General features: G+C 54.6%; 1 protein-coding gene across 1 annotated transcript in view; it reads left to right on the forward strand.

The window, feature by feature from the left end:
- The first annotated feature begins 318 nt into the window (after window positions 1-318).
- The window catches only part of CACNA1C (calcium voltage-gated channel subunit alpha1 C), a 459,786-nt gene continuing 437,568 nt past the window's right edge, over window positions 319-22,536 (forward strand). Inside the window, exon 1 of the mRNA XM_060164442.1 lies at window positions 319-820. Within this exon, the coding sequence (XP_060020425.1) occupies window positions 772-820 (49 nt within the window). The 5' untranslated portion in view covers window positions 319-771. The remainder of the gene's footprint in view (window positions 821-22,536) is intronic.

Raw genomic sequence — 22,536 nt, forward strand, 5'->3', positions numbered from 1 at the left:
GGCCGAGGCGCGGGCGGCGGGGCGAGCGGGGTCTCGGGCCGGGCTCGAGTCGGCGCCGCGCGCCCCGCGCCGTGCGCCCCGCGCCGTGCGCCCGGCCCCGCGCGCCGCCGCCACATCTGGAAGCGTTCAGAGCGTCCGCCTGGGGCGCGCCGGGCGGGCGGGGCGGCGGGCCGCGGGGTGAGCGCCGCGCTTCGCGCTCCTGCCGGCGGCTCCCTCTCGCCGCCTCTGCAGAAACAGCTCCTGCCAGAGCGGCGCGCGGCGCGGCCCGGAGCGGCGGCGCCTTCCTGCCTCCTCGCCCTCGGGACTCGTCGGACCTTCGGGCAGAGGAAAGCGGAGCAGGGCCGGGGAGGACGCGCCGAGAGCGGGCGGAGACGGTTCAGGCCGGCGGCCGGCGGGCCTCTCCCGCCCTGGGGTCCGCGCTCCCCTCTCCCCTTCCGCCTCCTCTCGCTCTGCCTTCCCATTTATTTTTTCAAATGCTGTGGCCGCCAGAGGTGCGGCGCTGAATTCTTGGAAGGGGCCCGGATGTGCTGAGGATGCATTACAATTTCACTGAAGGAGGCAGTAGTGGAAAGGATCAGTTTTTGGTGTTTGATGCAATAATGGGAATCAGGTAATCATCAGAAGGGCAGAAGAGCGACTGCAGATCCACGGCTTCCTCGAATTTTGCACGAAAGCCGCCGGCCTCGGAGCAGGGATTGGTGCAGACCCGCTCGGGCGTGTTTGACATTTCTTCCTCTTTGTGGCTTCTCCTTTTCAAACAATTCTTGGTCCATGGTCAATGAAAACACGAGGATGTACATTCCGGAGGAAAACCACCAAGGTAAGGCTGGACCCCGCCGCCGCGCCCGCCGGCCTCGCCCGCGCGCCCCGCGGCCCCGGCCGGTCCCCGCCGCGCGTCCTTCTCCCTCAGCGGCCGGGGGCCCGCGAGACCCTGGCCGAACCGCGCGGAGCCCGAGCGGAAAATCCCCACCCCTCCCCCGCCCGCGCCCGCGGCCCCCGAGCCGCGCGTCCGGAGAATTCCGGGCGAGGGGAAAAGTTCCCAAGTGTCTGCTCCGGCCTCGCTGGCTCGCGCTCGCCGGGAGAGCCCGACTACCCGGCCGGCGACGCCCCAGCCCGGTGGGCCGGGGTCCTCGCCTCGCCCGGGCGCGGCTGGGAGTGCGCGCGCGCGCCCCGCACCAGGCCGGCCGGCGCCCCCGCCCGGGCAGCGCGCTCCAAGGGGGCGGCTTCGAGTCTTGGCGCCCCTCCCTTCCCCTCTCTCTCTCTCTCCCTCTCCCTGTGGACCGCCGCCCCCCCCATCTCTCTCTTTCTCTCTCTCTCTCCCTGTGTCCCTCTTCTCCGGCTCACCTACACCCACCCACCTCTTTGCGGCCGCTGACCCCCGCGCGCCTACGCCCCGTGTGTTCTTATTCGCACCCACATGTGGGCTAGCACCTGAGGATGTCAGCGTTTAGAATTCGGGCGGTGTGTGGGCTCTGCTTTTTCATGTTTTAAGGCAATAATAAAAGGGTGTGCCGAGCTCACGCGGCTGCACACTGTCGCCCAGTGTTTTCCCAGTATCTCCATCCTTGGCATCAAGTGTCAGCAGCTCCCCCTGAAAGAGGGAAAGGCTTTCAGGCAACTCCCCACTTCCTGGAAACTTTCTCCCTCACCGCCCCCCCCCCCCACCCCCGCCGCCCGTATTAACAAGTTATTATTTTTTGGCACTGTTCGGCAATTAAGATTATGATGGAGCAGAGAGGGACGGTTTTGCTGGAGTGTGGCCGCCTCCAGCTCCGTCTCTGCCTTCCCCGTGGCTTCCTCTGCCTCTGGGTGCAGGCTCTCTTGTCTCCCCGTTTCCCAAGCCTCCCTGTTTACACTCTTCCTTCCAATCTCTTCCTTCTCCATACCTGTCGCTGTTGGTCCTGCTACTTCCTGGGCATATCAAGGGCTTCTCTGAGGACAGCCTGGTGGAGGGGTTGTCTCCATCCCTCCCTCTCCTTTCCAGCCTCCTCCCTCCCTAGGCCCCCAGCCCCACCGCTAGCGGGCAGAGCCCCCACCCTTTAGAGCCAGAGGCTGCCAAGCAGCTTCCCTGGTCTCCGTCCAACCTGAAACTCATCTCCAGCTTGGGCAGCAGTGGGGGAATTTGGGCCTCTTTTGGTGGAAGGATTGTGTCAAGGGTCGTGGGTTCTAGGGTGAGCCAGGGCTTTGGGGTCACAAGGGAAGCTCTGTCCCTGGATTTCTCTAGCCCGTGCCCCACCCCTACCTGTTCCCCTGTCCCCTTCCTGATGGAGTCGTGGATGGATTCGGAGGGAGGCCAGGAGGGACACAAAAGAAAGGGTGATGTTTGTGAACAACAGGGATGACTTTCTCCCCTCCAGGCTCCCAGCTCAGTCCAGGCGGCCTTGAGGGGGAGAACCCAGTGGCCACGTCCTCGCTGTCCCTGACAATGGCAGTGGCCTGTGGTCATGATTATTATTCACGTGGTGGTAATCCTCAGCAAATCCTGAACCGTTCGCAAGGCCTCTTCCCTGTGCAGGACAAACCCCTTCTGGCCCTTTCCTTCCTTCCTTCTGCCCCTTGGTGCCCCAGCGCGCCCCCCCACCCGTGTGCAGGGAGCAGACACTCAGAGTAGGAGCCGCGGCCCCGCGAGGTCTGTGGGGAAGATGGAGGGGCCGGCAGCAGGGAGCGTGGCCGGGCGCCGCCTTCCCAGCCACACGCCACAAACACTATGGCAACCTGGATCCCATTTCTCTCCCTTGAAGCCGCAGTGATTATATAATTCACAGAGCAGTTTTGCCTCCTTTCCCGGATGCGGTTCTCAGGTGTAAGAGCCCCAGGACCCCGGCCTCCCCTCCACCTCCCCGCGCCCTGTCGTTGGCATGGCTGGGTCTTCCTGGGGCAGGAGGGGAGGAGGGTGACGGAGGTGGGTGGGCAGACCTGGAGAAGCAGGGACGTCTGCCGGAAAGGGGTTGCTGTGGCTTCATAACTAATGGGGCGATGAAACGTACCCAGGGGTAGGGTTTCAGGAGCAGAGAGGGAAGAGGGAGCATTGCGCCGGGTGGTGACGGCGGAGTGCAAGGCTGGAGAAGTTGCCCTGGGCGGGGGTTATATCTTCCTCTTCCCGACAGACTCGAGTAGCTCAATGCAAGGCCTTTTGCCCCAGTTTTGCAGTGGTGTGTGTGTGTGTGTGTGTGTGTGTGTGTGTGTGTGTGTGTGTTGGGGGTCGGGGTGTGGACACGGGGGTCAGCACGTTGGAACAGCCCGCAGGTTCCCTGAGGGCTGGCCCCCCACCCTGGGTTCAGGCAGCGAGGGGCTCGTGAGCCTCCCTTCACCTCCAGCACCCCATCTGCTCTGGTCCCACACCAGCCTCCCGCTTTTCGGGGCTGATTTTCCATTGCAGCCTCCAGCTAGCAAATGAGTTTCTTAATAGTCAACCATTTAACAAATAAAACATCAGAACGTCCCTTATCTGCTGGAGACAAGGCAGAGGGGGAAGCGCGTTCTGGGAGTGGAAGACACGTTGTGCTTTTCTTTTCAGAGCACTGCTTAGCGATGCAGCAGAACGGTTATTATCATCATAGTAAAGTAATAATAGTCATGATCGGTGGTCAGAGAGCGCTGTTACTGCACCTCAGCTTGCACAGGTTGAAGAAGGCACGACATTAGCTGCTGCTTCTTGGGTTCTGCATGGAGGAGCCCAGAGAAACAGGGCTCTTGGGGTTCCAGATACTGTTCCTAATACTGTTCACATACTTTCCAGGCTATCAGAGTACTATACAATAGAATATATTACAAGAATCAATTGTTCCTTATTTCCATGGAGCACATGCTAACAGTATTTAAATGTGCACACACACACACTGAATAAGGAAAAGCTATTTTAATAGATTGCACAAGAGCCTAGAGCCCTTTGGGGACCCGGTGCGTAGCAGACAGGAATACTGGTGATGCAGCCCTGACACCGCTGCACATCGGTGCCTCGCCTCGGGTGAACGGTCCTCTACAGGTAGAGGCTGCAGGTACAGCAGATGGCGAGCCGTTGGCCCCTGAGTCTCGGGGGTGACTTGGGACTCTTCCTTCTGTTTTCTCTGTGATTTAAAACTGCCCGAGGTGCGTTCTTCTGGGTGTAAGACAGATGCAGAAGGAGACGCAGGGACGTCCTGGGTGGGGGTCTGAGGCCCCTGGGTGGGGGTCTTTGCATCCGCACCTCCTAGCGCGGGCCTTGACGCTTGACGGATGAATGCAGCCCCCAGACTAGAGGGGGTGTGCTTTCTGCCTCTTCCAGGAGGTGGCGCCCCAGGGCTTGGGAGTCAGGAGGGGCACCTGCGGGGCTGGGCAAGGGGGCCGAGGCCCCGCAGGGCACTCCTTGCTGCTGTGCCTCGGTCTGCGTGCCTGCCCCAGGGCGCAGGCCTCCGAGGACCAGAGTGCCCGCCGCGTGCACACCAGGGGCCCCCGGCACGACCCGCCCTCGCCGACCTCTCACCCTCTCTCCGGTAACGAACCCACTTTGGATTTCGCCCTCCTGCCGCAGCCTCGCCTTGATGTCCAGCACAGGCCGCATCCTGCTTGCCTGAACCCGTTACGCCCTATATTAACTTCCTCCCCGTATTAATTTTCTCACCAGGGCTTGGTAACCAGAGGGGCCCGGGGGTCCCAGGCCCAGCCTGGGGCCAACCTGGAGTGTGGGAGCTGGAAAGCCTGGCCGGTAGGGTTGCAGAGCTTGTCAGCTCAAAGGCAAGGAGACATTTTCCTAACTTTATTAGGGGAAAAACACAACAACAACTGGGTACACGTCACAGCTGTTTACGAATCTGGCTGCTCCCATGCTGGGTAATGGCAGCAGAGCTCCCGAGACCTGGGTTAGGAAGTAACTGAGATTTGTTCTAACTTTCAGTGCTGTGTTCCAGCTCCCGGGGGTTTCTTTTCTATCCCTTTCTTCGCTCCGCTTTCTCGGTTGTTGTAGCGAGTTCCTGGGTCCGAGAGCCCTGGCCGTGGAGGAGCTGAGAATGTGCGGGCGTGGCTGGAGCACCCTCGTCCTGTCCCTGGGAACCTCCTGCTGGGGTCTGCCATGTGGTGGTGACCAGTCGGCCAGTAGCATCCCGCTGGTCCCCGTGGGGACTCTGGAATCTGCGCTCTGCTTTCGAAATCGGCAGATGACTTTATTTTCCAGGGTGGACTAAAGAAAGCTGATGGACTGTTTGGGAAATACCTGGAGACTTAGCAACTACAGCACTTAGCGAGGTAATCGCACTGATTTAGCCTCCTCCTAGGTTCTGTCCCCACGGTTGCCTAAGTTGATGGTGGGCTGTGCAGAGGAGAGCAGAAGACTGATTTAAAAAAAAAAAAAAAGGCACGGGGAATTGTGCAAAATATCATGGGGTGAATATTTGACGACATAAGTGCTAAACGTTCTGATAATGAAACAACACTGCCAGCCATGGCTGTCATTATTAAAATAATTTAGTAAACACCTGTTTACATGAACCTCAAGGTTAGGTACTGTACAAAACAAGTAAAAATGACAGGACGCCCCTGGGAAAACGGAGGGCCTTCAGCGCTGTTTCAGAGCCGGGACGTAGGGACTACCACACATCCCTGGGGGGGACGCAGAATGGGGGCTGACGTGACTCCTGTGTGTGTGTGGCTCGGGTCCCAGATGGGGTGCCCATTGCTTAAGGCCAGGCCTTGACCTGGGGCCCCGGGGGCCTCGCTGCCTCCTTGCCGTGGGCAGGGGACCCGGGAGGCACAGCTGTGAGCGGGCCTCAGGGGCCGCAGGAGGAGACCCAGCTCCCTGGGGTATCTGGGGGAGCGTGGGGCACACAGCCGCTACTTGTGGAACTGAGTTAATCTAAGTGGGGATCCACGGGACAGAGGAGGGCAGTTTGGGCCCGCAGGTCAGGAGGGAAACAGAGGTTGAAAATAGGCCCTCACTTCCCCGGAGATGCTGGGGATTTGGCATTGGGCAGAGGTGAGGCAGAGGGGGCTAACCGGCCAGAGCTCGAAATCCCGTGGTCCCTTCCCCCAGGCCCCAGCCAGGCCGCCACCGCACGGCCGCTTCACCGTGGTGCTCAGGTGCTGTGCGTGCGTGCGTGCGTGCGTGCGTGCGTGTGTGTGTGTGTGTGTGTGTGTGTGAGAGAGAGAGAGAGAGAGAGAGAGAGAGAGAGAGAGAGAGAGAGAGAGACACGGGGCAAGGAGGGGGCGGTTCCACACTCATGTTCTCTGAAGGGTTGTCAGGCAGACCTAGAGTAAATGCGTCTCTTCGGGAATTTACTCTCTAGGATCAGGAGGTTTTATGGGCAAAGGAACCTGAGGAACAAACTCCGTTTCCAGTTGAGAAGACAGGCTCCTGCAGGGTCACCCAGGAGGGGCGGGACTGGAACCCGGCCTCGGTTCTCCGCCCTCCTGCCACCTCTTGACGTGCGTGGTGCACGCTGGTGCTCTGAACGCATCGACCGGTGTTTCTGGGTAGCCTTTGCCTGGTAACCCTCTTACCCTCTCCGCCGGCCTCCTCTGCCGACGCTGCCTTTGTTCTGGCTGAAGTCATGTCTGAGGTATTAGGTTTGGAAATAGAGCTGGGGGCTGCCTCTCACTGGGAGGATTGAAGAGTCATCTTAGACAACAGGGTAAAGGTTCATACGTGTCCACAGGAAACCCCTGCAAAACTCAGATCACTGTTCTGTCTGCGAACGGACGTGCCTCCAGGCCTTTTTATTTGCTCACTTCCTTTCTGCCCCAGTCAGGGCTCATTTCGGCCCCTGAGGGAGAGGCCAGGCTGGGCTGTCGGGCTGCCTTGGGGAGGGGTTGGGGGCTGTTTGTGGACCGGCAGACTTTGCATAGAAACCACAGGGCGGGTGGACGTGCAGGTGAACTGCAGGTAGAACAGGTAGAAAGCCCGGGGTGGTCAGGCTGCCGCGGCCAGAGGCCAGGCTGCCCCCGAGTCTACCAAGGTGTGGGAACAAAGGCTCCCCTGCTCCCTTGTCTGGGCTGGTCCCCTAGGACCCCTCCTCTTCCCGGGACATATTTAGGTAAGGAGAGGTCTAAATTCGGCATGGGAAAGGGATCATCTGGGGCCTCCTTCCGACGTTCCCACCATCCCCAAGCCTTTGGCATCTGACCTGATGCTCCCAGAGACCGGAAGGCCTGTGAGGCTGACCTGGTCTCTAGCTTTAAGACAGGGCCTGTGCCCGACTCACTCTCGGAGGTGTAGCCTCTGAGATCCCTGGAGGAAGCCACCATCGCAGAACACAGTGTTGCCACAATTTCATGAAATATTCAAGCTGCCCATTTGCCAACAGGGGTTTCTTTTAATACACTCGGCTACGCGTGGCGCTGCCCGCTGGAAACTAGCTGAAGGGAAAATAAAATAATCTTGTCTCCTGTCTTTTAGAGAAGCAAGCCAAAATCCAGACAGTAAACGAATGTTCTTCCCCGTATTGCCTGTGGGCAGAAATGTTGAGAAATGTTGACTTGATTACTCAATTAAGCTCTATTTACTTTGTAACCATTGTGTCATGTTCAGTCATTTATATATTTTTCTCCTTCCAAAATAAGCCATGTTGGGCTAAAACCTTTCAAAGGTGTTAGTTAGCAAAAGTAAAGAAAAAAGAAAGAAAGAAAGAAAGAAAAGTAAATAAGGCCACACCTGGAAGATGACTTGGGTCGCAGTCTTTGACTCTCTCTCTGAGCGTTTCGAAGGAGTCAGGTCTCCTGCTTTTCATCCGTAGAATGGAGACAGTGATCCTTAGCCCACTGGCTTTGGGTTTGCAGGGCGGCCGCGAGGCTCCGCATGGGAGGGTGAGTGTAAATCACTGCATGGTGGCAGCTCTTCTGAGCTCTTCTCGAGTCAGCGGGGTCCCAGGACTGTGGGACCAGCCTGAGGGTCAGGACCCCGGGAGGCAGGGCTTCCTCACGGCCTTGGCACGTGGTCCCCGCCTGCAGCCTGAGGCCCGGGGTTCTGCCTTCTGAACTGGCCAGAAGTCCTCTGCTGGTCCAAACATGCGAAGATAGGGCCACTGAGAGCAGGACGCAGCCTGGCGGGCCACTCAGTCTGTCCTCACTTTCCAACATGAATTCCCCAAACCTAAACGTCACTCCTCGGTACCGGAGGACAGGCTGCCTGGCAAATAGAACTTTGCTTCAAATGTAAACCTTGGCTTTGGAAAATAAACTACTTTTTAAAGGTACACAGCAAAAGTGCTGGTAGTCTGTAGGTAACGGGAGGGAGCAGCTCCGTCCGGCATCTTAAGACACCAAGCAAAATAGGAAAGGGCTTTAATTTCACACCTTAAGTGACAGACTAGCCTTTAGTTTCCTGAAGCAAAAACAATCTCATCGTCAAAAAGCGTGCTGGGAGGGCTTCCCTGGTGGCGCAGTGGTTGGGAGTCCGCCTGCCGATGCAGGGGACACGGGTTCGTGCCCCATTCTGGGAAGATCCCACATGCCATGGAGTGGCTGGGCCCGTGAGTCATGGCTGCTGAGCCTGCGCGTCCGGAGCCTGTGCTCCGAGACGGGAGAGGCCACAACAGTGAGAGGCCCGCGTACCGCAAAAACAAAACAAAACAAAACAAAAAGCGTGCTGGGAAACGTGCATTTCAGTTTGCACCTTGCTCCCCTCGACACCCACCTCCCAGCCTCTGGGCCTGTGACCTGCGGGGCCGTCCACTTTTTATTTTTACTTTAAAAGTAATCTGTATTGCAATGCAGCATCCATCGTTTTGTAGTTGTAGACTGGGCAGAGGCAGTAGCTGCCACGTACCGGACGTCAGCGTGTCCAGCATTGCGTCCTACGCCCGTCCTACGGGTGGGTATTAATGACATGTTTCAGATGAGGAAACCAAGGACCCGTGGTCTTGAGTAACGTGGCCAAGGTCATCCAGACGCTGTTGGAGCCGGGAATTAAGTTCAGGTCTGTGGGACTTCCCAAGCATGTGCTGTCTCGCTTCTCTCTCCACGTGGGGCTGAGGAAAGATGACCTTGAGCCAGCCTGGCGGAGCCTGGCTTGGATTTGCTCTGTGAAAGCTCCGGCTTCTGCTGGTCACTGTGGTGGACAAGTAGCGGAACGCTCCTTCTGCCCTGTGGTCACTCCACACGCCTCCCCTCCCACCTCCTCCTCTAGCTGTGCATTTGTTCCCGAGGTTCCTGCCTGGACCCTGCTTGGTCCTCGGATCCCAGTGGGGACCTCCATCTGTCCAGCCTTGGCTTTGAGATGACCGCTTCGTGGCGGGGCCTCGCTTCACCACGTTCTTGGAACGTCTTCCCAGTAACTCCCTCCTGGAAGTAAGGCCCTCCATTCTCCAACGAGGTTCTCATGAGCTCGGGGCCCGTCCTTGCAGGCTGAGCACCCTGACTGCATGCGTTATGCATTTATCGATTTTTAAAGGACATCCTGGTGGAGATATAGTTCACTTACTGTAAAAGATACACTTCACATGCCTTTAAAGTGTACAGTTCAATGAAGTTGAGTATTTTTACAGGGCTGTGCAACCATCACCACTGTCCAGTTCGTGCATATTTTCATCATCCCGAAGAGAAACCCCGCACCCACTGGCAGCCGCTCCCCATACCCGCCCCGACCCCTGTAACCCCGTGTGTCACTGATAGTAACCGAATTGATGTTAATTTGGTCACTGGGGCTCACCTGTGTCGCCTCACTGAGGGCAGCGCATTCCCTGCATTCAGATCTAGGTCTTTTGTGACAGTTCACCTGATAAATGATCTGCGTGATAAATGTTGCAGCTAAAAGGAAGCACGTGAGGTTAGTTAGGGACCTGGGTGTCGTTTGGAGCTGAGGTCAAGCACTTTCTTTCAGTGACATGAAAAGTGATTTTAAGATTTATTTCTTTTAACTATCTCAGCAAAGCTAAGTCTATCAGTCACATCTACTGGTAGTTGAAGATGTGAATTATGACCTTTAAAATTTCTTTTATTATGAAATATATAAAACAAAATTTTCAATTTTAACCATTCTTAAGTGCACAATTCAGTGGCATGAATTACATTCACAGTGTTCTACAACCATTGCCAGGCTATTTCTAAAACCCTTTCTTCACTCCAAACAGAAACTCTGTAACCTCTGAGTAACAACTCCCCATTCCTCCCTCTCCTCAGCCTCTGGTAACATCTAGTCTACTTTCTGTTTCTACGAACTTGCCTATTCTAGATGTTTCATATAAGGTGAATCACACAGTATTTGTCCTTTTGTGTCTGGCTGATTTCACTTGCATGGTGTTTTCATGGCTCGTCCACATTGTATCATGGGTGGCAGAACTTCATTCCTTTTCATGGCTGAATAATATTCCACTGTATGAACTGACCACATCGTGCTTATCCATTTGTCAGCTGATGGCCACTTGGGCTGCTTCCACCTTTTGCTACTGTGAATAATGCTGCAGTTCCCCTGATAAATGGTCCGCGTGATAAATGATGCAGTTAAAAGGAAGCACGTGAGGTTGGTTAGTTAGTCCGAGTATCTGAGTTCCTCTTTTCAGTTCTGTAGGGTATAGACCTAGGAGTGGAATTGCTGGGTCTGAATTACGGCTTTTTGGTTAGAAGAGCCCATTTCCTTGTGTGGCTCCTCCCCCAGTAGAATCCTGTGTAGACGAGGATATCAGATCAAGAAATTCCACTGTGGTGGTAGTGAGGGTCCAGTCTGTTCCCTGGGCTCCCAGGGCCGGTGTCAGAATTTTTACTTTAATTAGGTGTTTAACAATCCAGCGCTGCTGGAGGAGTAACTGATGCTTCCCCCCTTCCCCAAATAATGAAGGTGTCCACATCCAGTTCAGCGCTCACCTTCCTGCCACCTGGGCTTTGTAACGGCAGGAAACGGGTATCTGGCAAGACAGAGCTATTTGATCTGTCTTTCTGTCCCTGTCTGCCCGTCCGTAGTCCAGGAGTGCCCACGCCTGGGAACCGCGAGGACCCTGGGAGAGGATGGATGCCGTGTGGCCGGGTGAGACCCCCCATGGCCCTGCTTCTGCGCTGGTGGAGGGGCAGCGTGGCCAGGAGGTAGCTGGTGAGGGGCCTCTGTCTCCAGCCCGGGGGCTGCCTGGGGGGAAAGCCGGGCCCAGGGCTGTTGCCTGCTCCTCACACAGCTGCAGTCTAGGCGAGGGAGGGAAAGGTGTGTGAGGAACAGGGGACACCCAGGGAGGGAGTCAGGAAATCGGGAGGAGGGGAAGGCGACAGTAACACTTGGTGGCCCCTTGGGGAGATGGAGGACCAATTAGTGACTCAGGAAACCCTTTCAAACTGGGGGTGGCTATTTCTTCCAATAATTGTTGTGTCTGAAAGTAATAACATCATTTTACTTTCTGATTGTTTTAAAATACCTTTTAAATCCTCTTCACATCTACTGTATCAGCAGTTTGTTTTTTTTAAACCCATTGAAGTAATGGGACGAGTTTTATTATTTCCATTTTTTCAGATAAGGAAACCTGGGCTTAGAACATTTGAACAACTTGCCTGGTTAGGGAAGTTGTTGACAGAATATCGTATGGTAGACTTTCTCTTCTGTTTACCTAGGTGGGCTCCTCTGTGTTCTGCCATTTATTCCTACAGGAGCCCTACTAAGGTTAGACGGCTTTCTGGGCCAGAATAGCTAGAAGCCCTGTCCCCTGATCTGGGCTCCTCCTGTAGCCTGACTGTATCATCTGTCGGGGCTCCGTGTCCTGACCCAGGCCCAGACCTCCCGCCTCGTGGCTGCCGAGCTGCTCTTGCTGCCCAGCTCCCTGACTGGCGGGTTCTGCTGGGGCGTGTGTGCGTTCTTTCTTAGATTAGCAGAGGTGAGCGTGCTAAGACGGAATGCAGGTCAGGCCCTTTGCGGGCCGATACACTTAGTTTAATCCAACTTTTAGTAAATTCCCCTCTTGTGGGCTCTGCCTTCCCATCCCCTCCCTGGTCCTGCTCACAGGTGTGTCCTGGCCGCTGTCCAGAGCTGAAATGTTGCACAGTGTATCTCCAAGGTCAAAGCCTCTCACCGTGTCTAGCTGCCCAAGACGTCCTGGGGTTCTGAGCTGCACATCCGAGGGCATTACAGTGACTCAGATGTCACATGTGGTCTGCAGTGGAGAAGATTCTGCGCCTCTGTTTTTCAGTCATTTAAAAGGCAAAGTTTCTGACCTGTGCCCAGCTGTCTGAAAGATCAGGAGATGGGGAGCCTTTTCTCAGGATAAACTGACTGTGAAATGCCCTGAAAATGGGGAATCTCATGCCAATTTTGGTGAAAACAGTCCTAAGTTGGTTATCCTCTCCCAGAATTGGGGCAGTTAGTCATTCTCCCCATGTTTTGGGCATCTGCTCTGGGTAAGGCAGTCTGCTCACAGGATCGCTGGATCCAAGGAGACCTTCAGGGTGGCGGCCCCTCAGCTGTCCCATCCTTTGGGGAGTGTGTAGTCCAGTAGGAAGAAAGATGCACAGATACCCACAGCTGAAATAAGGGGCAGAACATGCTTGACGTTACAGGGAGACAAAGACGAAGGGCTCACGGGTTAAAGAAGGAGGGGGTACACTCAGATGGAGTAAATGGAGAAAGCACATAGGACGGGGCTGACAGAGCTGAGCCTTGAAGGGTGGTCAGAAACAGGGTAGAGAGGAGGGCTCATGTTCCCAACAGGAAGCATGGTGGTGACAGCCTCGTGCACTGGATTTTAAAGGAATGGGGAATGGAGTTTGCTTAGTGCACAGGCAATGTGTGGGGAGGAGTGGAGAGAAGGCCGGAACGGCAGGGTAAGGGAATGTGTGGATAGCCCTCGCAGCAGGCTGGAGTTTGCATCCCATTCGGTTTCGGTGGGCTGCTCAAGTCCATCTGCAGTGTTCGAGCCAGGGGAAGGTGGACCAGAACTGCTCTTCCAGAAGCCTCGTCAGGTGGCAGGGTAGAGGGTGAAGGGGTGGTCTGAGACCACAGGTGGACGGACAGTTCCCAGGCTGTTGCCATCGTCCAGGCGAGAGAGAAGAAGGGGTTTTCTCTACAAAAGCTGGAGGGCAAGAAAGCCCTCTGTCTACGTAGAAAGGGTTATCTAGATGGGAACGGCTATCTAGGTGGGTGGGGCTATCTAGGTGGGAGGGGTTATCTAGGTAGGTGGTGATATCTGTGTGGGTGGGGCGATCTACATGGGAAAGGCTGTCTAGGTGGGGAGGGTTACCTAGGTGGGAGGGGCTATCCAGGTGGGAGGGGCTATCCAGGTGGGAGGGGCTATCCAGGTGGGAAGGATAGAGGGTGGATTTGGAGGGCTAATGGAGAGATACCCCGCATACGTGCAGGATTAGAGTTCATTGAAAGGTGATATTTGAAGCTGTGGAAATGGATGAAATTACTAGAGAGAGAGAACAGAGGGAGGGGACGATGTCGGGCTGAGGACGGAGGAGCAGGTAAAACAGGAGACAGAGCCAGAGGGGCCCGGGGGGGAGGACAGCCTTGCGCCCGAGGGCTCGTGGAGGGCGAGGGGAGGCCACTGCTGTCAGCGTCAGGTGGGGCGGTGGGGAGGGGAGGTGGGAACCGAGAGCAGTCCCACTGGATGTGACGACCTGGTTCTCAGGGGACCTTGAGAGTCGGCTCGGGGCGACTGCCGTGCAGTCAGACTGCGTGATGCCGAGAGTGGCTGGCGGGCAGTGGGGGCACGTGAGGGCCACTCTTCCAGGAGTTTCGGCTGTGAGTGGGAAAAGAGGAGATGGAGTTGTCGGCACAGGAGAGAGTGGGAATGGATGGGCGGGGGGCTGTGGATGAAGCAGATGTGGACCAAGGCAGTAGGCAGTGGCGTAAGGACAGGAGGGGAAGGATTAGCCCCAGCTGAGGAGACGGAATTCTGTTCTCAGGAACAGGCCTGAGCAGGTTGGCAGAGCGTGAGAAGCTGTGGAGTGCTGTTGGGGGGTGGGCGTGGCTGAAAGGGGAGGTATTAGGGGTCTGGGGGAAGAGAGACCTGCCTCTGGTGTTCCCACCCTACCTCCCCACCCCATTCCGCGCCAGCCAAGCTTCCCGGCCTAGGATGTGAGCCCTCTGGAGGACTGGCTAGCCTTCGTGAAGTGTTCAGCTCTGTGACTTTGTATCCTTATAATTATATCAGAATATCACGTTTCTGTTACAAACCCCTGGAATATCTCAGACTGGACCCCATTTGAGCTTGGCAATGCCTGGATTTCCCTGTAATCAAGACAGATATCCTGGATGTTTAAGGAAAGGACAGTAACACTCTTTGGGTGCCTTGGGGATGTCCCCTGCTGGTGGCATTGAGTTTACTCTCGATCCAGGAGGAGTTGATGGCAGGAGACACCAGCAGAGACTCTGGTTGTGAGGGCAGAGCGGGTGGACTGGAGGGCCTCTCCCAGAGGCAGGAGGGGCGGCGGCTGCGGAGCTGGGGAGACTGGGCCCCTGCACTTGCCCGGCGTCCTCCCGGCAGGGGAACTGTACCGACAGCCCCAGGCCCCAAGTCCCGCCCCTGTTCTCCAGCTCCTGCACCCACCCTCCACCGCCTCCACGTGACATGCACCTGACCACAGGGTGGGATACCTGGGGAGGGGTGAGACCGTTACCTGGAAGCCATTTTCGCTGCCTGTCTTGGCTTGGGAAGTGGCCCAGCCGCCATCTGCCTGCCCGGAAGCAGTGTGCCATGGCGGCCTTCTGGGGCCTGGTGCCCTGTCCACCTGTGGGGCCCCATCTGGATACCTACCTGCAGAGTTTGGCCTTACTCTGATGAACCTCGAGGGCAGCGCTGACCCCAACCCGAGCTGTTGCTGGGTCTGGGCCACAGAATGCTCTGGTTCCCCTTTCCCACTCCAGGGAAACTGAGGCAGAGTGTCGGCTGCAGAAGGAGCTCTGAGTCTGATGCCCAGGCCTCCTCAGTGCCAGCCAACGCGTCCCAGGCCTGGACCTTTGGAGTTTGGCTTGGCTTTGGTAGAATGGAGGAGGAGAGGAGAAAACCTCCAACACAAAAATGCTCTTGAGGTGGGTGAAGTGACGGAATGGGCCTGGTGTCCTGGAGGGGGAGACCCCCGGAGACATCACAGGATGAGGCCTCGTTCACGCCCGCTTGGCCATGGGTGGGCACAGGCCGGTGCCTCCCGAGTGGTTAGAGTTAGGTCATGGTCTGAAAGGAGAGGGGGTGAAATGGCAATGAAGGTCACCTGCTCACGTTTACAGCCCCAGAAGTAAATGAACAGAAACTCTAAACTGGAGACTCTTAGGGAAAGGCTCCTCGAGCACCTGGGGGCCAAGCTTACGAGTTCCTTGGGAAGGATCTGCACGTGGTATGTGCAGGTACGGGGTGTCTCAAGCTGCAGGTGTGTCTGGGCGCCAGGAGACCCGCGTGTACAGGTACCTCTGCCTCTTGCTTCGGTGTTTTGTCGCATCACTTCCCTTCCCTGTGTCTGGGGATCTGTATCCACTCTCCCCAGCCCTCCAACTGAGAATCTGTTTATTCTTTTAACCCCACTTATAAATGACTATGACTTAAATATTGCAAAGGAATTAAGTGAAAGACAGCAAGAGAAAACTTTGTGAGTGTGGTCCTATGCATACTGTCAGCGGTGTGGGGAAATGGTAGTGTAGGCTCAAATGCATAAGGAGTATTTATTTCTGAGCTAAGTTTTTTCTAAGAAAGAATGTCTTGGGGGAGGGGCAGGAAGAGTACAGAATAGCCCTGCTCCATGGTTTTGAAACTAGTAGCATAGAAGAGAGGCTTTGGGCTTCAACTGCGTGGAGATGTCCCTGTGTCTCCATAGCCTTGTGTACCAAGTGATTGAGAAAATAGTAGCATAGAAGAGAGGCTTTGGGCTTTAACTGCATGGAGATGTCCCTGTGTCTCCTTAGCCTCTTGTGTACCAAGTGACTGAGGGGGGCTTGAATTGGGGTGCTTTACACACCACACAGTAGGTGTGACTAAGAAGACACCTGCTTCCAAGAAAGTCTTTGTGAAGAAGCCTTATTGCATCTTGCATTCTTTTCCTTCCTTCTGGTTTCTTTCCTTAACACTGAAGCACATGTTTTATAGTGTTTTGGGCAGTGGTCTATAGTGGTAAACTTCCTCAGTCTTTGAAGCTGTTTTTCTTTTTCTTTCTCTCTTCCTCCCTCCCTCCCTGCCCTCCCTTCCCTCCCTCCTTCCCTCCCTCCCTCCCTCCCTTCCCTCCCTCTCTCCCTTCCCTCCCTTCCCTCCCTTCCTCCCTCCCTCGCTCCCTCCCTTCCCTCCCTCCCTCCCTTCCCTCCCTTCCCTCCCTCCCCTCCTTCCCTCCCTCCCTCCCTTCCCTCCCTTCCCTCCCTCCCTCCCTCCTTCCTTCCTTCCTTCCTCTCTCTCTCTCTCTGTCTCTGTCTCTGTCTCTCTCTCTGTCTCTCTCTCTCTCTCTCTCCCCTCCCTCTCTCTCTCTCTCCTCTCCCTCACTCATGAATGATGGTTTCGTCAGGTACACAATTCTGTGTGAGCTCCTGTCTTCTTTCAGCTGTTTGAAGATCGTGCATTGTCTTCTGGACTCTATTGTTGCTGACGAGAAGTCTGCTGTAAGTCCAAGCCACGATTCTGATTTTTAAAAGATACTCACTTTGTCTTTAGTCTTACGTAGTTTCACGATACTGTGTTAATACATTAATTTAAAAAAAATCTTGCTTGTGACTTGGTGAGATACTTCAATCTAAGGATTTGTATCATTACCAGTTCTGGAACATTCTCAGTTATTTTCAACTATTCCTTCTCCGCCAGCCTTTCTGTTTTATTCTTCTGGAACTCTGGTATTGATCTTTCTCATTTTACCTTTTCTCTTAGATGCTCTTTCATATCCTATATTTCACTATCTTTCTTTGCTACACTCTAAATGATTTCTTCAGCTCTGTCTTCCAGTTCACCAGTTTTTTTCATTTGTATCTAATATGCTGTTTTACCTTTAAATATATTTTCATTTTTATTTTTTTTAAATTTTATTTTATTTTTATTTTTTTTGCGGTACGCGGGCCTCTCACTATTGTGGCTCCTCCCGTTGCGGAGCACAGGCTCCGGACGCGCAGGCTCAGCGGCCGTGGCTCATGGGCCCAGCCGCTCCGTGGCATGTGGGATCTTCCTGGACTGGGGCACGAACCCGTGTCCCCTGCGTCGGCAGGCAGACTCTCAACCACTGCGCCACCAGGGAAGCTCTATTTTCATTTTTAATGACAATTTTATTTCTTAAAGTTCTATTTTGTTTTTCTTCAAACCTTTTGTTTTTTTAAGACTGTATTTTGTCCCATTATGATTTCTTTTCCATATTTTAGGTTGTTAATCATTTGAAACATATATGTAATATTTATAGTCTATTTCAGATTACTTTATTGATTTCAGTCCTTGGGGAGTGGCTATCCTGTTTCTTGTATCTGCTGACTTTCACTGATGGGGGATCACTTCCTTCTGTGGCATATGAACTTTGAGTGTGAGCCCATGTCCTTTGTGAACTTTTTCTCCCGTGATGTCCTTAGCACCTGAATTGTGGAGGTGATGCCACAGTGCTGTTTTACATTTGCCTCCAGTGGGTAATCTTGGTGGTTTCACTGGTCTAGAAACAGTTGTTAGTATTTTGTCCTCTGTGAACTTTTTCTCCTGTGATGTCGTAAGCACCTGAATGGTGGAGGTGATGCCACAGTGCTGTTTTACATTTGCCTCCAGTGGGTGATCTTGGTGGTTTCACTGGTCTAGAAACAGTTGTTAGTATTTTGTCCTTTGTGAACTTTTTCTCCTGTGAAGTCCTAAACACCTGAATGGTGGAGGTGATGCCACAGTGCAGTTTTACATTTGCCTCCAGTGGGTAATCTTGGTGGTTTCACTGGTCTAGAAACAGGTGTTAGTATTTACTCTTTGACTTGGAAGGCCCAGAGCATACTGGTGCTTTAATTTGCCATGAGAAACAATGCTCACACCCAGAATCGCAGTCACAGGCAGGGGCCATGCATGGAGGATGGACCGACTCACATACACAGGAAGCCTTTTACTTTCCAGCACTGCTGCAGGCAGACCTGCTCTGCTCACTCCCCTTTCCTGTTCTTCCCCATCATCGAAGCCCATGTTATTTGAACAGTCTCACTTCAATACTTAGGCTTCAAAAGACGTTCCAAAGCCCATGGGCTACTTCAGGCCTTACCCATGACTTTCAGATTTGTGCAGGGTAAGAGGGTCGTGACCTGTTTTTTTCCCTTCGTCCAGTGTCCTCCCTCCCCGCCGTGCTGGGCTTCTAGGATTGGGGCGGAGGAGAAGGACTTGGAGGAAACGGGGCTCACGGCTTTCTCCTGGTGCTGGTCTGCCTGCCATCGGCTGCTGTCATGTTCTCTGCTGTGGCAACAGTCCCAGTGCCGACGCTTTCTTAGGGCGCCTCTGTGGGTTCTTGGGAGGCCCCTATGGGATCCTTGAAGGGGCGATGCGAGCTCTGCCAGGCCTCTTGTGAATCTCAGCCTCTTTCTGCTGGGGCCCGCGTCCAGCCACCTACACGTCATCTGCTCAGCACAGCAGGGGCCGCCGTGTTTGGTTCGCAGTTGGGGCTGCAGTCTGCTTCCCGTCGCCGCCCTGTCTGCACAGCTGCCCCAGTGCCCGTGGAGAATTCTGCAGGTGGGGGGCATGCACCATCCCTTGGTGTGTGCAGCCCCGGACTCGGGGAGACATGGGTTGAGGCTTTCCCGGGACTGGCGCTCCATTAGGGATAGACCAGGTGTGTCAGGGTGGCTCACTGTTCCGTCTTCACTTGGCAGACTAGAGGCAGGACAGACTGTCAACCATCTGTCCGTCCGTCCATCCGTGTTTAGTGAGGGCTTCCCGTGAGCCGGCGCCGTGGTAGCCTCTTGGCAGCAGGCATGAGCAAGCAGAACGAATTTTGACAGCCGGGCATGAAGTGTTCACTGGGTCCCAGAGACACAGTGCGGATGCAGTGGTGAGTGTAGCAGATGGACACCGCCCCCGCGCTCACGGCGGGGCCTCCGGCTGCACTGCGTCCAGCCTCGGCGGTGGCCGCGTGGTGCCATGTGGCAGCTCACCTGCCTGAGAAGCGCCTGGGTCCTCCAGACGCTGGAAGTCTTGCTCAGCCTTTATAGAGCCGACCCATCAAGGACCACGTGACACACAAACCAGGCTGGGTGCGGAGCGGCTCTGGGGACGAGGGTAAACCGCTGTGAACGGTGACTTTGTGGAACTGAGTGACCCTCTCTGTGTCACTGGGGTTTATCTCTGCTTGCTGCGGTCATCTTCCCTCCTGAGCCCCTGCCGGGCTGTGGGACTGTCCATGGCACCCTCAGGGATCCAGGGCTCTTCTCCTCCATCCCCAGGAAGGGGCTCCAACCCCACAGAGCTGTGCGGCCTGGTCCACACTCTTCCTGGCAGCCCTGGGGTGACTCGAGTGGCCGCTGCTGTCCCCAGAGGCCACGAGCCTCGAGAGGGTGGGGAGATGCACTTAAGACCTCCTCCAGCAGGGCCACCTGGACCCTGCTCAGACGGAGGCTGGAATCAACTATTTACAGTTTTGTACGAATGTAAGTCATTTTGCATCCTCTCTGGCGTATTTGCACGGTCAGCCTTTTGTCTAATTGCGAGATGAAAGACTTTGTCTTTTTTCCAGGAATTCCAGGCATCAGCGAGCCATTTCGGGAGGAATTAGTAAGACTAAAATCATTGAGCCTGTGGCTTCAGTTTAAATCAGGAGAAGGATGTACCTAAGATGACAAATGGTTTCAGGTCCTGTGCAGGTCTGAGACTGGTCATGGGGCCTGAAGTGCTGCATGTGGAAAGGATTCTGAGCTGCAGCCTAAGCTCAGGGTGAAGACTGCAGGGATTGATTAGTGATGTCTGCCCCAGACTCAGGATGGGGAAAAGGTGCCTAGCACACCTACTATTTTGGCCATGTCTGGGAAAGTTGGGCAGATGCTCAGGCTCTTTTTATACAGCTGGGTGATTCAATCAGTTCTGTCAACCAGTTCAGTGAAAAAAAAAATCAGTTGAAAAATGTTTGGTATAATGTAGGAAAAAAAGGAAAAATACTTACCCATTTTATAAATTTTGTCTTTCACTTTTTATTCAGCTAGGTTGGTAAGTCATAGACATATTTTAAAAGGTGAATTAAATCCAAGAGCTTCTAAATTCTGTCTGACTTTCCTGAAGGAGTTGCTAGATGATACTTTATAGTTTTATTACACTGTCTTTCTAAATATTTTTCAAAACATTTCACACCTAGTATCTCATTTTGTTCTCACTTGATCCCTGTGATGCTCAGAGATGATCTGATGGGTCGTCACGAGAAGGTGAGGGGTCGGCCCTGATCCCTGGCCCCTTCCTTTGTTCCGTGAACTTTCTGTGTCTCCTCTGGGGTCGGGAGGAGATCTCCACCTGGTTGATTACTGTTGCGTTGCTCTCTGGGGGGGCCGGAGTCTGTAGGCCGGTGCAGGGACTCAGAATGGCGTCCATGCCGGCTTCAGAGGCTCCTTTCCCTAGCAGGCAGATGCCTGAGACCCCACCGCTCCGATAAAATACTTCGGGGTTTACAGGATGGAAGATTTTGTTTGGAAATGAGCACAGCCCGTAGTCATTCATACCCTGGAGTTGTCAGCTGATGTGTCTGAGTCACCCCTCACCATCTCCTGGCACCGGAGGAGCTCCTGGTCCACCTACAGTGGTCTGAGCGTGGCCATATTTGGTTTTCTCGAGCTGGCTGGCTTTGGACATGTCTTTCAACATGCCAGGACCCGAGTGGGGACCCAGATCCAGCCGCGCATTTAAATGGCAGGTGGTGGAGACGTCCAGGGACGCGGGGCTGTTTACGTAACATAAAGTGGTTCTCCGCTGTGCATTCCTTTGGTTATAAACAGTTTAGGGTCGTGGCAGCTACTGTCTTCTCTCCCCCACGCTCCCCAGCGCAGACCTCCACTGGACTTGTTTCTACGGCCAGGGACCTTGGGGATTGCAAGGGGTTCCCCCCGTCCTCCTGTGTGTCCATGCCTCCCCATCCCTGCCGCTTTGCTCCCAGTGGGCGCTGCTGAGTGTGTCTCATCCACTCTCTCACTGAGGTAGGAACTCCTCTTATCCCCATTTCACAGAAAAGAAGACTGAGGCTCAGAGAGCTTAAGGAGTTTGCCTGAGGTCACATAGCTCATAAATGGTGGAGCTGGAATTTGACCCCAGCGACTGTTTTTCGAGTCCTTGCTCTGGAAAAGCCCTGCTGTGATTATGTGGTTTCTCTTCCAATCTGGGTAGTCTGCTGTTGGGCTTTTGAGCTTTTTCTTGGTAGCTTAAACAGCAGCCCATTCGCTGGCAGCGCCAGCCCTGTGGCTCTGCTCAGACCTCCCCCAGCGGGAGGAAAGTTGGGGTTAGGAATGCGCGTCATCGTGGCGGTGGCGTCAGCACGATGGCCTGGTCCAGACCTCAGGTTCAGGGCAGGAGGACCCTGGGTGCGAGAGTCCAGTTTGTGCTCTGGCCCGGGGTCCTCCAGGGAGTGGGTGTGCCCAGTCTGCGCTGGGGAGTCTGCCTGCACCCATGGAGCGCTACCAGGCAGGGAGTCCATCCTGGTATAAACAGCGGCTGGTATATTTAGAACGAATCTCTAGGGACTGTCGTATGTGTTTATCTGCAGGCTCAGAGATCAAAGTCAGGAAGGTGGGTCAGTGAGAAATGCTTGGGTTGACATCCACTTGACACAGTGGCTCTTTCCCAGGGATTCAGGGCAGCCTGATACGTGAGGCCTATTTTAGGGTCTTTCTTTATCGGTTTGGAATTGTCACTGTCTGCACTGCAGTCAAACAGGACTAGCCTGGATCTGCCTTTCCTGACTTGAAAAAGCACCACCACACAGGCTCGCCTTCCGGGCCGTCTTTCCCAGCAGGCTCACGTGTCTGGGCCCTCCTTTTTCTCCGCCGCCCGCCCGCAGATGTAACCTCCTGATTCACTGTCTAATTTAGGGCAGAAACGTGCAGAGCAATGTCAAGAGGGGCTGTTTTCGCTTCTGGATTTTACACATGCTTAACTCCTTGCTTTGAATGTACTCCAAGAGCCTATAATAAACAGAGCCGCGCACACATCTATCTCGGCGGCAGCAGGCCTCACGGGGAGCCGGCTGCTTTGGGGGATAAACCACATTTCTTTTTCCCTCCCCATCTCCCTTCCCTTCCTTCAAATATATCTCTCATTCATTAGACAAAACAGCCTTCCACAGGGTAGGAAAGGGCACAGCGATTACATCTCTAGCACCAGATATTTTGTCGTCATAAAATTATTTGCCTCTGGTGTTTCTTCCCAGTTTGATTCACATTTATTCTGGAATCAAACACACCAGTATTGGGCCGTTGCTGAATTCTCTGAGATGACTCAGTTTGAAGAAACTCCTGCTTTATGTAACAGGACTTCCTAAGTGGGCCGCCCGTCAGGAAGGTCCGGGGAGCTCCTGGTCTTTGTGCAGGAGGCTGTGTTTGAAGGACGTGGATTCTGCTCTGCGGTACTTTCCACTGAAAGGGAAATTGAGACATGAACGGACTGTCTAGCACAGAACCCAGGACAGGGCAGAAGCAGTGGCCAGGCGAGGCTCCCTGCCAGGATCTGGTGCAGACGCCGAGCCAGGTGTGGGTGTTTCGGGGACCAGCTGAAGCTT

This window comes from Lagenorhynchus albirostris, chromosome 11 (assembly GCF_949774975.1).
Source record: "Lagenorhynchus albirostris chromosome 11, mLagAlb1.1, whole genome shotgun sequence".
Lineage (NCBI taxonomy): Eukaryota > Metazoa > Chordata > Mammalia > Artiodactyla > Delphinidae > Lagenorhynchus > Lagenorhynchus albirostris.